The sequence below is a fragment of the Falco punctatus genome, assembly GCF_963210335.1.
Source record: "Falco punctatus genome assembly, chromosome: 5".
In the NCBI taxonomy this organism is placed as follows: Eukaryota; Metazoa; Chordata; class Aves; order Falconiformes; family Falconidae; genus Falco; species Falco punctatus.
The window spans coordinates 10,631,511-10,648,129 of NC_137584.1; the positions used below are offsets into that span (position 1 = coordinate 10,631,511).

The 16,619-nt window shown below is 37.9% G+C and overlaps 1 protein-coding gene and 1 long non-coding RNA gene across 3 annotated transcripts in view; one reads left to right on the forward strand and one right to left on the reverse strand.

The window, feature by feature from the left end:
• The window catches only part of LOC308064169, a 100,438-nt gene that overhangs the window by 42,339 nt on the left and 41,480 nt on the right, over positions 1-16,619 (reverse strand). The window lies entirely within an intron of this gene.
• The window catches only part of IMPG1 (interphotoreceptor matrix proteoglycan 1), a 76,944-nt gene that overhangs the window by 10,944 nt on the left and 49,381 nt on the right, over positions 1-16,619 (forward strand). For both annotated transcript variants that reach the window (XM_080388165.1, XM_080388166.1), the window contains exon 2: positions 11,427-11,660. In XM_080388165.1, coding sequence (XP_080244291.1) covers positions 11,427-11,660 — 234 coding nt within the window. The remainder of the gene's footprint in view (positions 1-11,426; positions 11,661-16,619) is intronic.

A 16,619-nucleotide genomic window follows, 5' to 3' on the forward strand; every position in this document is an offset into this window, starting at 1 on the left:
AACTTCAAAAACAGTTAGATATGCAAATTCTGGAGGAATAAACCATACTGGCAAATATACAAGAAATGGCAGTATTAGTAAGGATTACTGTAATAATAATTGTAAAATTATTTGCAAGAAAACACAAATACAGACAACTGTGCTTAGTACAACAACTAACTATTGTTCCTTTTAAAACCATTAAAGTCACAGCAATTTTAAACCTTCATCAACAACAAAAAAGAAAAGGCAGTGATGTGATTTTTTCCTGCTCAGTCCCACATTTAATACATTTAAAGCTTTTGGGAACATGTTTAATTTCGGGGAAAGTTTCTTGCTAACTTTTCCATCCATTGTTTGATATTTATATAACTGAATTAAAAGCCAATGCTACAACTGCTTAATGCTTTGCCATGTCAATGATATCCTATTTATGTCAGTCTCGGACATATTAATTAAATGCAAAGAATGTAAAATGATAAAAGTCTCCTCAATTATATTTAAATATTTGTTAAAGAGACTGTATGAAACAGTCTGCTGTTAATGATACTTGGAAAGTTTTATTTACACTTTTTTTCTTTTTTTGTCTTGCTTCTCTGCACAGATTTTCTTTAAAAAAATAAAGAACACATTTTTTATATCTCACTGAAATGATGTAAAACTTCTCTAGTGGACAATTACAGTACTGAAACAACCCTTGGGGGAAAAGTAACATATTAGTTACCACTGGATTTATATTCTATTGTTCTTTGATTTTGCTTTTAATTCCATAAAAACAGTGTAATTTAATCATTAATGATATTTTGGAAATGTGGCAAAAAAAAATGAGTGATATTCCACATATGACAAGAAGAAAAGTTATATCGAAATACAGTGCTTTTGCATTTAAGTTGTATATCCTATGATGAAAAGAAATAGAAAGAATTCCAGGTAATTTGTGCATGCTTGATGCTATCATTACAGTCCACATTTATAATTATGAACCGAGAAAGTGAAAATGTAAAAAGTGGGGTCACAGAGTTTCACCCATTGTAAATTGTGATTGTATTTTACATTTCCCATAAAAACCTCCCAGAATTTTGCTGAAGTCTATCTTGACAGAAAGGAATACAGAACTGTATATTATCTCGCTAAGAGATGTAGCAGAAGACTGGGTGTACAGAACATTTATCAACACTCAGGAAACAATGACCAATAATAAACTTCACATAGCATCTTGCTTATGTAGCAGTATTGGAATTTTCTCATTGTTGATGGATTTCAGGGGAAAAAACATTTTTTCTATACATGCATGTGAATGATAATTAGAAAAAATCCTTCCCACCAGTTTTATAAACTACATGTTGTACTTGGAAATGCATAACAATATTTTTTTATTGCCATGTAGTCATGCCATATATAATATTTTAAAGCTACATTACCTCAAATATATGCATACAGATCTTTAAAAACTTAATGCTTGTGTTAAGAAACTTTTTTAGCAGAGCAGGGGATGCTTCCAGCACTGTTACTTTATGACTTAGCATTAGGGTCAGATACTTACAAAAAATATGTTCAAAAGTATACAGGCTCCTAATAGTCTGAATACTTACATTAATGACTCGTTAGTGATCCTAACATAGATTATTTGAGGCTTTTATGGCTATTCAGGTTTGCAGTACATGTTAACAGTGACAGACTGGGAAATAAGAGACTAAGATAAAGAATACTTCCATCTTAAAAGAAAAAAACATGAAGCTAATTATCTTTAAATATTTGTAGGGTTAATCAGTTGAATTTTTCCCCCTTCATGAACAAAAATATATTCAATTCAAATGCATGATTTACTCACATCTATATTTAACGAAATGTGAGTTAACAGAAGTGGGGCTTGCTCAGCAATTTCTTTTGGTCCTTCCTCCCCGTCCCTGTTTTAGGATGAAAAGAGTCCTTCTCCCAGTCATTTGGAGGCTGTCCAGGAGCACCTCAAATTCCACCTTAAACAAACAGGAAACTGTAGGGAGCAAACCAAACATTTTAAAGTGTTTGTCTTTGGCCAGAATCCAGGATATTATCTCAGAACTTGAACTCAGGTCTTTGCCACTGTCCTGGCACAAACTCTCTAACAACGGGAAGGGAAAGTGAGTGGGATAAAAACTTTGTAACAGCAAAAAAAAAAATCTACAAGTAAAATATGATAATAGATTCATTTTTAACTTGAATTGTAAACCACTGGAAACCCAGATGAACTAGCAAAATACAGAGGAGCTTTGAACTCCCAAAATTATACATTGATGCTGGGTACATCACAGTACTTTATACTGAGAATGTAAGGGAGCCAGAGACCATTCAAGGCTGTTTAGTGTTATTTTTTATTCAGCAAGCAAATATCTGCTATTTACTTAGCCATTCTTTAGGACACAAAGGCTTTCTGTGTGCTCTATGAAATCATTTTAATTCATTCTGACTTACCCCTTCCCGCTCGGCTGTTCCAATTCAGTAGTAAGTGTTGCAAATCTTCATTACTATAATTGCCCTTGAAAAAAAGAGTTAAGCAAATTTGTGCCAAAGGGAAAGGGAAGTCAAAGAACATATAGCTTCAAAGAAAGAATGAAAAAAAAATGACACCTGCTTATTGCACTAAAATTATTTTCTACTTTCATCCATAGAATAAGAATTACAAGTTAAAATTAGCCTTCCTGGTTATGCTTCTAAACAAATGAATGCTAAACCTTTCTTTTTTCCCCTTCTCAAACAAAGGTAACACTGGATTAGATTTCCTGGCTAAAAGCCAAACTTGAATGAAAATGCTAGAATATTGTCACTCAATCTTAAAGATTAATTCCAGATATAATCACACCTGTATCATAGCGATTAGTAAACTGTATGTGAATGAACAGTTAGATGTGCTGGATATTTTCTCTGAAAACACCTGTGGACAAGATAATAACTATTAATAATAAAAGGTTTTCTCCCTCTACAGGACATTAATTTACAACTTTATTTGGAGTCTTAACCTGCTAGAAATCTCAGCCAATTGTGGTGTCCTAGTAGCTTCAGCAGTGCACTAAGCAACATTCATCGAATGTAGGAAACACACTGTTGTCTTCCCAGAAGGAAAAATGTGTACGCATTTTACTGCATTTTGATGCTTAAAAATATTTTAAATATATGGTTTCCCCTCTGCTTTCTTATCTCTGTTCTATTCCCAGTTCCTTTGGAATTCAAGTGAGTCTTCTGCTCATTCTTTACAATTCTTCCATTTTTATCAGGAGTTAGGTGCTCTACTGTGCACATTTCATGAGCTTTGCACACCCAGCTGTGCTTCAAAAAGTTTCTTCTCCTTAGGAATGTGTGATATTGAACATCACACTTCCTAAAAAGAAATATCTATCTGTCTGCTTGTATATACATATATACTGGCATTTAGTCACTATTAACTGCTGTTTACTGGACAGATGCTTCAGAATAGTAACATATCTGGAAAATGTAAGATTAATGATCATCTGGGAGTACCCTGACACCTGCCACAGTGTAGGTGTGTTTATATACCCTTACATAATTGCACCATGCCTTATCATTTTATGCAAGCACACCGCCAGTTTTAACCTTACAATATAGCTGACAGAGTGACACTGTCATCCTCATTTCACAAAAGCACAAGGACCTGAGGTGTAACATAGAAACTGAAGCCCTGACCAGTAAGAAGTATTGCAGTCAAAGCAGGACAACAGCAGAGTTTAGCAGGCTGATTCTCAAAGCAACAGTCTAGTCACACAGACATCTGCAAATCAGTAGAACCCAGACCCACAGCTACGTAGCTAATTGTGCTGAAGCAACCATGCTTATCTTTTCAATGGTGAGGTTCTACTGGCTTTTAATTTTCTGCTTCAGTGCAGAACCAAAACTACCTTCTCATTGGCCACTGAATATTTCAGTACCTCTCTCAGACTTTATCCAATTGTATATTAACAATCTTGGTAATCCTGTTACCTGAAATACTCGTTTGAGTGGGTATGCTCCAAGTGTACCTTTCATACATATGCGTCAACATAGATCATAGAAACCCCAGCAGTTTCAGGTAGGAAGCAGTAATGCACTCATCTTTCATTTTGGGATTTTGTGGTCACAGCACGAAATGAAGACAGTTCTAATCAAGATCTTTTCCTTTTCCTCTTCTCTCTCAAAACTACGTCAATTTCATCTAGCTCAGAAGCTGGACATGCTTAGAGCAAGGAATTGAACTAGGTGACCTCCAAATGTCCTCCCAATCTAACTTGGTCTATGCAGCTTGACATACAACTAAGTAAGGTTAAGTCCAAGTCACTCTTTGTCAAAATGAGATGGAGTCAATTAGCCAGAGACCACAGACTGTACTGCAGGATGAGTGCCCCTGAACTGTGAAGTAAAACTGACCACTTCGAATTACATAAGTTCAAGTAAAGAAATGGTACTCTGGCTTCTGTCTCCTGAAAACTTTCTCATATGCCAACCATCCCAATCATTATCATATTTAAATAGTTTCCTCAGTAAGCACATTCTGCAGTGAAACTCTTTGACTCATGCTGTCAAAATTGTTGAATTGTTGAAACACATGGCAAAATATTGCTGGAATTTATTCTGTCTCACTGACTTTCTCAGAGGATGGCTGTATGTCTTGAGTGAGACTGATGAGAAAATGAATAGCAGAGGTGCTCAAGTGTTTCATCACTGCAGATCGGATGTATCCCTCCAAGAACTACTCAAACACTTAAAGCATTTTCTTGCATCCTTTGATGCAAACCATATCAAATAACAGAACAGCATTTCAGGTGAAATGCTTCTTGCCTTATTTGAGTATAATGTTAACAGTAACTAAATTCTTCATCTTCCATAAATGTTTAAAGGATCATCATCATGTATTTCTGCCAAGAAGTAGGATTTATGAAAACCCATCACCTTCCTGAATTCTTAAGAAGGAAAACCCCTTGGTACTAAAGGATTCTAATTCAAAACAAGAAAATAGCCTTTAAAAGGTTGAAAATTAAAGAACTTGCCTTTTAAGCAGGACCCTGGAGCTCCTCTCCTGTGTCATAGAGAGCTTGAGCACAGCTTGTAAACATGTGCAGGTGATGTTTTGTCATGCTGAATCCAAGCAAGAGATACAGAGATCAGATTTCTTTTGTCTCCAGTACGAAGTCCCCATTGCACAGGCAGGGCCTAGCACCTCCCTGACACCTCAGGTGATGCAGAGTCTTGCGTAACACAACGTATTAGTATGTATGTGAAAGGTTCTGTAGCGCTGTGTGTACACACCGGCTTTACGGCACTTGTGCAGGAACTTTGCTAGCGGACATCAGTCAATTGAACACAGGGTCTTCCAAACTGGAGGCCTGGACATGGTCCCCATAGCACCCTGCCCCAGTTAGATACCCAGACCTCATTCCACAGGTAATGTTACTGTTTAGTGACATTTAAGAATAGCATTCACACAAACCAACGTAGCAAACAGGAATTACCAAGTACCTCATTGTCAACATCTGTTTTGAGGAATTAAAATTAATCACTTTTAATAGAAATGCCTTAGCCTTCTTCCTCTCTTTTAGGAACACAGGCATACTGACCTGGCCACTGTTAATCATCTTCTGAAGCTAGTCATCAATGTCAGCTCCTTATCTTTCAGCAAAACTTCCCCACAACACTGGATACTAGCCTCTTACCCAGCTGTTCACTGGCTAAGTACACTAAATCTGAAGGAGACTGAAACTGAGTTATCTCCTGTGTCTCAGCTACCCCAATTAGCTTCCAGATAAGACCCACTAACCACCAGGATGAAACAACTGTTGGGGCTCAGTTGCCTCAGTAACTCCTCTCAAAGATCATTCACTGCATACAATGAAAATAGTTGAAGAATATGTTGGACCCAAAGATAAGTACAAGCAAGACATATCATCTTGTGTTTAAGGGCACTGAGCTCTCAGAGACAAGACCTGAGCAGATTAAATGTTAGTATTAATGTTTCTAATATTGGATTCCATACTGTCAAGGTTTTGAAGCTGTGAGCCTTCACAGTTGTGAAAACAAGCTTGGAAACGTAATGCAAACACAGTCAGATATACAGCGTCTGACAAAGCACTGGCAAAGCATCCCCAAGCATCAGCAAGAGTACAAGGAAAGGGCCTCTACTTCCACATCTGCATGGGAAGATATAGGTTGTTGCATGCTTCTCTGGGAGAAGGTAGGTGCTGCTCCCAGTAGTCATATGCAAGGTCTAGGCTGCATTTGATGATAAAGCCATGCCATATTTTAATCTGTCCCTGCTCATCTAAGCCACTTCAATCCTGTCAGACCTTTCCCATGCAACTGGAACTGAGGAAATATGACACAAAAAAGGCTGAAAAAGGACTATGAGGAGAGAACATGTCATGAGCAACCTGTCTGTCACTAGCAAGTGCCCTTAGAATTTGGGGTCCTCACTATTTCCTTGACAGGAGGAAACTGCCTTTAAGCAAAGAGTCTACAATACTGCTTCTCTTTGTACTCTATGCTCCATCTGGTGCTTACACTGATCACCCCTTTCAGAGATCTCAGGATCAACTTTCCATCACTAGTCATCCTTGCTTTTGTTACTGATTGAATTATCAACACAGGGGCTGTTGGCCCCGATGTATATTTAATTGGATCACATTGTCACATTTATGTTGAATTAACTCTCTCTGATAAGCATTCCTCGTCCTATTTCAGCAGCGCCCCTTAAAATAAGCTTAGTCTTTTAATTAGTAATTATTTTATTGTGTAGGTAATGTGTCTTATTTATCAATCAAGCAGTCATCTCTATCCTAAGAACATCCACTTACTTTTGAAATTAATCTGCTTTTTCATACATGTCAAACCTTGTGATGATTTTAATAATGAATTATTCAGACTTCAACAGTTTTGTCCTGATGTGCCCTTGAATTTTCCTGCCTAAACCTTTAGTTATCATATTTTAAGTTCTTCTCTTTGTATATGATGACATCTTAATTTTCTAAGGTCAAATAAAACTAAAAATTTACTTCCAAATTAACACTATAAGCAAAAGTTCCTACACAGAGATTGCCTGTATTGCTGAAAAAAACCCTAAACAATCCACACCAAAACTGGAGGCCTCCCAGAAGTAATACTATTAATATATTGATAAAGCTGTATCGAAAACATCCACTACAGTTATACAAAAAAGTTATGAATACAAGCTTCTTGCTCCTGTGTCTATAAAAGCAAATTAAAAAAAACAACTGCTGACCAATTTTATCTGAATGGCTTTTAACTCTTTTATTTAGAATCCAGTTAAGTAATGATGTACTTTTCCTTTTTCATCATGCAGATTATATGTTTTTACCTCTGACCTTTGAAATCTATTTCTCCTGCTTGTTTTTTTAGTGAGGGTATAAATCTGATAATGCAGGTCTCAAGAGACACAGGGCAGAGGCCTGCCCTAATTCCGAGGATTTCAGATTTTTAATTTCAGACATGAATACCAGTTATCTGCCTGAAAACAAAACCTGAAGATCAGTGGTGTGTGCTTGAGACACCTGTATGGATGTCAAAGCACTTTGATTAGGTCCCGTATGAATACTATTGCTGTACCATACTTTGAAAATTGCTTTATCATATTTTGAAAATCTTTTGTTCTATTTGCCTAAGTTCAGGACTAGAGGTCAGGAACTCCACATTTTAATAATGGCTGACAGTGACTCTGTAGATCACCTTGGTAAAACTATCTCAACTTTTTTCCTCAACTATGCCACCTGGAAAATGGGGACAACAATGCAGATTCTTTCATGTGAGAATAAAGAAGAGTTAAATCTTGTTTTAAGGCACCTTGGAGATTAAGCTAAAGTACAATAAAATTTTACCAGACTTTGCACTTATCTGCCCTTCTTCCCTAGAACTGTCAAAGAAAACTAAAAATCTTAGACATACCTATTAAAGCCAAAACTGAAACAATCACCTTTGTAAAAAAATAGAGTTAAATTTAAAAAAAAAAGTCAAATTGGGCAAACAATCTATTATGCTAAATCTATTAGTTGCATATGTTTGTTTCAGAAAAGAGAACAAGAACAAAAAAAAAAATTACAAGAATTGCTTATTTTAAGAAAAGTAAAACAGCCTAATATTATTGGGGAATTTTTTTTTCATGATCAAACAATTTGTATTTTTTTTTACACCTGTAAATTTTGCACCACTCCAGTTTACTCAATTACTATGTTGCATGGTAAAAAAAAAAAAGGGGGATCAGGTAATATACATGGGTTCAATGTCATAATAGTACAGGTCTTTTTAGATAATTTTTTCAACCCAGGACACTGAAAACAAAGCACCTAAAAAGCTGTAGATGAAGGCATATTATAGTAAAGTATATGGCTGAACCATTTGGGAGACACAGGGGAAATTCATAGGTCTGAAGAATTACAATCAAATAATGTTTGTACCAGAAGACAGGTTTTCTCCCACTCACATTCAGTAAATATTAGGAAATAAGTATTGTACAATCATGTGGAGAGAGGGGCTGATACTTTCTCCAACTCAAATTTTGCTTAAGTTCAGTAAAAAAGTGATTTCAAGAACCGATGATAATAGAAGTCACTCTAGTAAGGGAAATTTACTAACCAGAAGGTATAAATGAAATTAAACCTATTACAGTAAGCATACTTAAGAACAAATCCCTCCCACAAAAAAGTGGAAATTGAAGGCAAGAGATGAAAAGAGAAAACCTGGCCTGAACAGGCTAGCAGAACAGTAATAACTGGAAGTAGATCATGTATGGTCACTTTCTCCGACCAAAAAGTCCAAACAGTGACCCTAACACAGAAAGTTTGAAATCATTACAACAATCATTTGATAAGAATCTCCTTTGTCATTCTTATGAATAGTGTAATTCTTAATTCAAGTTAATGACTTGGGGTAAATCCTGGTGAAGAAGCAAATCCTTGAAGAAAAGCCTCTCCTCTATACAAAAGCTATCAAAGAGCTTACTGACAAAATCCTCTGCCCCAGTTGGTCAGACTGCCTGGGCAGCTGGTCTATTATAGTTAATATACCTTGCAAAAGGTAATAGATTTTTAACTGGCTATTTTCCATGTAGATTTTTGGTGTTTTCTTCTAGAGGATTTCAGGAGTCTGTTTTGAGATGTCAATAGCATTGGATCTTCTGCTCTCACCCCATACGTACATCATTCAAATAATCCAGTGTCTCTGCTGACTCAGTGTTTGGCCACTTGTGGTTTCTGATGGACCCAGAGCCATTTTTTCACAGGGGAAATTCCTTTTATGCAGTTTATGGCTCACGATCTAACATTAATGTGGAAAAATTACTTCCATTTCATTTAATGAAAAACATTATATGACTGCATAATCATTTTAAATTGCCTTGCAACTATTAGTTACAGGTCTACAGGCTGCTGCCTCTGGCTTGCTTTGCACAGAAATAACAATCACCTTAGTGTTTTTGTACAACACAAACTGTTGTCTTCATTGTATAACTTCCTGTCTTTCATAAAATATTCACCATAATCAAACAGTTGACTTTTCTCCATATCAGAGTACTAGCTAACTCATAATACGTATGTCATTAGTATGATATCTACACAGTAAGCCTTGGATGTTCACTCTGAAGTTAAGAACTGAGACATACACATAGATACACAGAAATATATGTATACTGACATATATGGTAGAACTTTTCCCACTCTTTACTTCAAGTACTATTCTTTTTGTAACAGCATGCTTTTCAATTATTTTTCTCTTATCATTTATCTGCCCACTGTTCTTCAAACATTTAATTAACACAGTTCAAAATTGTTGAGATAATGTGGTTTTACCTTCCTTATTTTCTCTTGATTTGCCTAAGAACATGATAGTGTTTCCTATATGCAGCATGACATTTCTTCTTTCTCCAGCAAAATGATAATTTTTTACTCTTACTTTTTTGATAGCATTACTCTCATTGAACTTGATCCTTTTGAACGCTATTTTTTCCTTTTACTCTTCTTTTACAAGTTTTTTAACCATTCTTCAAAGTAATTTTTTCAGTTGATTCATCAGCGTTCAGGTACGCATATGCCATGTCTTTCCTACATTTTCTTCCTTTAGGTTTTCCAATTATCTACAAATTTTACACTTTTCTTTCAAAACCATTCTTTCAAAATGTCTTGTATGGTTTACATTTTTCTTTATTTTTCATCTGTAAAAACTGTATCAAAAGTATGAAAATGCAACCCAAAAAAAGATATTTCCAGATTAACATTAACATCTTTATTAATATGTATGTAAAATTTTGGAAGATAATATAAAAGATACTAATTGCTCCTGTCACATGATCCTGCAAAATGCTGTATTTCAGCTCATTTAAATGTGTATCTTATATGCTATTTTTATCATTAATATTTTTACATTAAATTTAGCTGCTATGTCACATAATACTGCATCACAAATACTTATAAAGTGGAACCTGAAGTGTCCTGAATTTTTGCGTGCCTTTTAAGACAGGGGTTCCTATGCTTAAGGGTATTTTGACACCCTAGAAGCATTACCACTTTTCATAACTGAATAGCTCCATAAGTAAAACTTAAGCCTAGACCTTCAACTCCCACTCACTGATTTCACTTTTTCCTACTGTAGCTGTTCCACTTTGCCAGGAATAGTTAAAGATCTATTGAGATACAATGCCAGAGCATTCACAACACCTATCATCCAGTGGCAAAGAAACATAATTGCAGTCTGTTCTGAATAATTCTTCAGTTTATGAGGGAAGGATACAGAAGTGCACTGTGGAGTAAAAGAGGGAGACTGGAAACAGCTCTTTCTTTCCCCAAAGACAATCAACCTCCTGTTCAGCTTTTGAAAGAAAGTATTTCAAGGTCCAGTTCTTGGGATGGGTTCAAGACTATGAACCTGATGTGAAGGAGGATGTGCCTTAACATTCAAAGGAAAGATAAGAATGTCTTCAAAGAGCGCAGGTTCAAGGTACAACTATTTCTCATTTTACTTATCTACTAGCATAGACACCTTTTTACACTGTAAGCTGATACAGATATGCTTCACTTTCCCCAAGCTCCAGACCATTACTTATCACTGTACTGTAAATTTCCCTGCAGGGTGATATGCTTACAAATGAGATGCTGCAGCACAAAGTCAAGCACTTAAGTGTCCTTTGCAAATCTAACCCAAAGTCACTTTTGAAAACAAGATTTAGGGCTTCTGAAACTTTTACCCTGTGTGTCCTGGGATCATGTGTTGAGATGTAAGGAAATTACTTACCGCGTCTCTTGAGTTCCAGTTCCCCCAGGGTGACCACAGGACATTTTTTCTCAGCACATTAATTCAGTCAGGGCATTGACACCAATATAATGTAACACAAAGAATTCTCAGGTTTATGCCCATTTTTCCATGGGCATAAACTGCTTATGCAATGTATGTTTACGTATACGCTTACTTTTTATCTTTTCCAGAAATCCCTAATAAAATAAACCGTGGTGAAGCCAAACATCTTGCAGATGCCTCAGGGACAGACAAAACAGAAAGGACAACAAAGAGGTCCAGGATATCAACTATAAGGCGGATATTTGACATGGCAAAGCACCGAACAAAGAGGTCATCCTTTTTCTCAACTGGTGTGAAAGTTTGTCCACAAGAATCAGTGAAGCAAATTTTAGCCAGTCACCAAGCTTACTATAGATTAAGAGGTAAGATGATGACTGTAGCATGTACTTCCTCCTTGAAAGTATTTCTTTAGATTGAGAAAACACAGTAATTTTCCAGAATCTTGTTCTTTAGTTCTGGGCTATTTGCTTTATGCTTTATTTTTACATAGATAATCAAATGTTACATGTACATCAGCATGGTTCAAGACAGACAGTTACCAGAACAGAATCAAACAATGGATTCAAAGGACTAATGAACTCTGTGTGATTGCATAGTGTTCCAGCATGGCAGAACGTGAAGTCCAAATCATTGTTGCGCTACTGTGTAAAAATGTACCATCTTTCTCAAAAGTGCAGCAAGTACCATCATCGCTACTCAGAATTAATCCCACAAGCTCAAGACAAGTAATGGAACTATTCATTGGTCATTGCACATGTTGGTGTATCTATTTATATGAAGTCTGTGGCAGAAGTGGAACATTACAAACAGCCCTTTTGGTGTTTTTCCATGCCAGCAGCTTATGCAAAGACCTTAGTCTTATTTTTAAAAACTTTAAAATGGTTTTTCTGCCCTTTCCCAATTAACTCGTCCCCCCCTCACCATTTCTTTACCTCCCTTGGCTTTAGAGAGCCTGGAGTTTTACCACTCTAATTTTAGGTCCCTACAGAGCACAGTGCAAATAACCCCCTGGATTTTGTATTTCCCCTCTCCCTCCTTCTGCTTCTCCCAGTGTTTCATTCTATGTTTGTTCCAATTTGTATTAGAAAAATGCATTTTATTGTGGTCTACAGCTAATTCTAAAACCTACTCAGCACTTCTGGGATGCAAGTATCTAAGGCAACTTCTACTTTTAAAATCAACTTTGCTTATCTATTTGTCCTCTATACTGGTTTCCAACCATTACGTAACTTGGCTGCTCCTCAGCTCTCTTTCAGGGAATCATCAACTTCTTTCTGTCATGAAACCTGGAGTAGAGCTGCAAAAATTTTACTTCAGCAGCCACTTGCTATAGGCAACATGGGCAAACTACACCAATGTCTGTAGCCATTCCTATACATATATACATATTTCGTATCCATTGTGGGACTCAATTCCAACCCAATGGGTATTAGACATAATTCTGAAATATGTTAAAGAGGCTGATCCAAAAAGCCTTTCTTAAATGCTCATTAATCCTGAAAATCCCTAAAACTCACAGGTCATGTCCCAGATTAGGCTGAAAACAAGATATCCTGGGGCAGTCTTGTATCATTGACTGGAACTCAAAGAATGGCAATGATGACATTTTCATTTAAAAACTGATGATGCCAATACTAGAACCTTTTTGGAGAGCAGCACATCAGCTGGGATATTGGGCTCCGTAAGTCTTGTAGTACAAGCAGGTTTACACTTGCATCTCTTTCCCAGCAGAGTGTCCTACACTCACAAAATTCCCTGAGTAGGTGTCATCCTGTTCTTCAATTGAAGCTGGAGCACTTCTCAAAAAGTAAGCAAGAAAACAACTGCAGCTGAATAATTTGTACACTCATTCAGAAAAAGGTACTTCTGCTCCCTTGAATAGTTGCACATTTTCCATTACTATGTCCTTCATTAAAACCTAAAATAACCTTTCTTTCTAGGAAAGATCAGAACCCAACACTTCTGCCCTCCCACCTCAGCATGCTAATTTACCTGCTGAAAGTGATAAATGAAAAAAAAAAAAGTTAGAAGTGAAAACGTGTGGATGCAAACATTATCCTTGAAGTTGTAGCCACAGTATAAACCTCCATGAAAAGATAATTTGGTAGTCATACTGGAGTCTTACAGCCTGTGCCTACCTGTGGGACAATCTTGCCTTCATTTTGTTTTGTAGGCGTACCTTTAGGTCCATTCTTTTCCATATCTACAGTCTAGATCACTTCCAACTCTCCATTTTCCATGACACATTTAGAATTGTAACAACACTGTGAATCATATCTGTCCTCTAGAGAATTTTACTGCTTCGTAAGAAAAATTACATAACTTTTATTTTTTTTTTACAGATATATACAGACATATACATGTATATATTCTGTAATTTCAGGAACGAGCCCACAGCACAAAGCAGCTCAGATACAGGAGCTCAGTCAGTTGCTATTGGATAACCTGAGCCTACTATGACTCTATACCAACTCTGAAATAACACACCATAGTTTAAGTCACCTCATGTGGGGCAAACTGGGAGCATGCATGGAATCAGCTATGCTGCTTCCTCAACTGGCCATGTGTCATGTTTATCTAAATCCTGGTAAACAGACTATTTTTCATCAGATAATAAGTCTTTATTCAGTCATTACTGCTCAGAAAAACATGCTAGAGAATTGTGAGAGAAAGATGATAGAAAGTAGCCTTAACTGCTAGCTCATAAAGATTAAACCTCTTCAAAAGACAGCCTGTTCCTTTTTATTAATCTGACCACATCTGTTCCACATGCAGTTGCTCTATTGGGAGGACAGGTTTTTCCCGAGGTATTACTAAGGTGCTCTTACACAGCTAGGTGAGTGCATACCTACAGCAAGTTTAGAGCATACCCAGAGAAACAGATTGCACCAATATTTTATATAAATGCAGATAATTATCTCCCTCTAAGACAAAGCAGGTATCAAGTACTGAAAATACACGTCCTATCTCACAGTAATGAACTTTGCAAAGTAAAATGCTAAAGGCAACAGCTTTTAAATTGCTAGCAAGTTTTTGTTAAAAATGTTTTTTCTAGTTTGTTTGAAAATCCCCTTCTCTAAAAGCATTTAACTTTATACAACATTTTGAAGTGCATGCCTTTATTTTGAATGAGTGTACTTTATATTTTCAGAAAGACAAACCTACAGTTGGCTTTGTTGACTCCAACAATACCAGAGGAATCAACAAGTAGTGACAGAGACAGTCACCAATGAATGGGAAGGTATAGCGACAGACGAGATAAACAGAACTGGCTTTGCTGAAAACACATTAGTTCTAGCAGCCACCGAGCCATGTTGGTTATCCTACACAACTGAGTTCAAAGACTCTGCAGAGGACAACCTGTGTGGTGGGTTGACCCTGGCTGGATGCCAGGTGCCCACAAAAGCTGCTCTGTCACTCCCCCTGCTCAGCCAGACAGGGGAGAGAATTTATAACAAAAGGCTCATGGGTTGAGATGAGGACAAGGAAATCACTCACTAGTGAACATCACAGGCAAAGCAGACTTGACTGGGGGTGGGGTGGGGGGTGGAAATAATTTATTAACAATCAGATCAGAGTAGGGTAATGAGAAATAAAACCAAATCTTAAAACACCTTCCCCCCACCTCTTCCTTCTTCCCAGGCTTAAATTTACTCAGGATTTTCTCTGCCTCCTCCCCCACAGAGACACAGGGGTACAGGGAATGGGCGTTGCGGTCAGTTCATCACATTGTCTCTGCCTCTCCTTCCCCCTCAGGGGCAGGGTCCTCACACTCTGCCCCAGCTCTAGCATGGGGTCCCTCCCATGGGGACAGACCTTCATGAACTGCTCCAGTGCGAGTCCTTCCCACAGGCTGCAGTTCTTCACGAACTGCTCCAGCATGAGTCCCTACCATGCGGTGCCGTCCTTCAGGACAGAGTGCTCCAGCCTGGGTCCCCCCTGGGGTCACAAGCCCTGCCAGCAAACCTGCTCCAGCCTGGGCTCCTCTCTCCATGGGGCCACAGGTCCTGCCAGGACCCTGCTCCAGCGTGGGCTTCCCACAGGGTCACAGCCTCCTTTGGGCACAGCTGTTCTGGCACGGGGTCCTCCATGGGCTGCAGGTGGATACCTGCTCCACTGTGGGCATCCATGGGCTACAGGGGGACAGCCTGCATCACTGTGATCTTCACCACAGGCTGCAGGGGAATATCTGCTCTGGCACTTGGAACACCTTCTCCCCCTTCCTCTTCACTGACCTTGGTATTTACATAGTTGTTTCTCGCACACAGTCTTACTCCTCTCTCTTCTACAGCTGCAGTTGCTGCTGCACAGGGTTTTTTTTTGTCCCCTTCTTAAATATGTTATCACAGAAGTGCTACCACCATCAATGATGGGCTCAGCCTTGGCCACCAGTGGGTCCATCTTGGAACCAACTGGCATTGGCTCTATGGGATATGGGGGAAGTTCTCATCAACTTATCACAGAAGCTACCCCTGTAGCACCACTGTTACCAAAACTTTGCCACACAAACCCAAAGCACTAAGTGGACATTTCTGCAGTTAAGCAGGAATGTACATACAGAACAGCACTTCCCGGCTGGCTCTGTGCTAGCTCGAGGATCTCTTTGGACCACTCAGTCATTTTAAATGTGACTCAGGTGCAGCCAGAATTCATTCCATGTTTAGTGTGAGGCTGTGCAAAGCAGGTTAAGTGAAACCCAAGTGTTTTGGGTGTGGGGAAAGGCTGCTATCTTAACAGAAATCCAAAGGCATGTTAGTATACTTAGGCAGTCAGTAGCTGTTTGGAGGAGGACATAGTTTATCCTCCAAAGTCTCTTAGAAATGGTTTCAACCTCAAAAAAAAAAAGAGGACACGTCAGCAAGATGTTGGTAAAAATGCACTCAGAAGTGTAGCCCCACCTGGCCATCTGCAATTCTCAAAAACGCACATCTGCAGACATATTTAAGACCTGTGTTATCAGGATCATCAAGAGAAATTAAACTCTGCAAAGTATTTCTGAGCAGTTATTTTATAACCTAGCTGCTGCTGCTCCTTTTTCCCCTCCCTCACATACTCATACATGTCCTGATCCTCACTCACAGTGCTAGAGAGAAACATCCTTGCAGCAAGAACTTATCTTCTACAAGTTTTCCCAGAAATGGCTGACAAGAGTTCTGACTGCTAGAAAACAGATCAAAAAGCTGGACACCACACCCAAATATGCATTCTAATGTATTTCGTAACATACTAAAGCTGAACTTCACAGATTTCCTGCATAAAGAGCAAACAGAATATGTAAAAGTATTAGTCTCCATTATTATATGATGCATTTTACATAATCT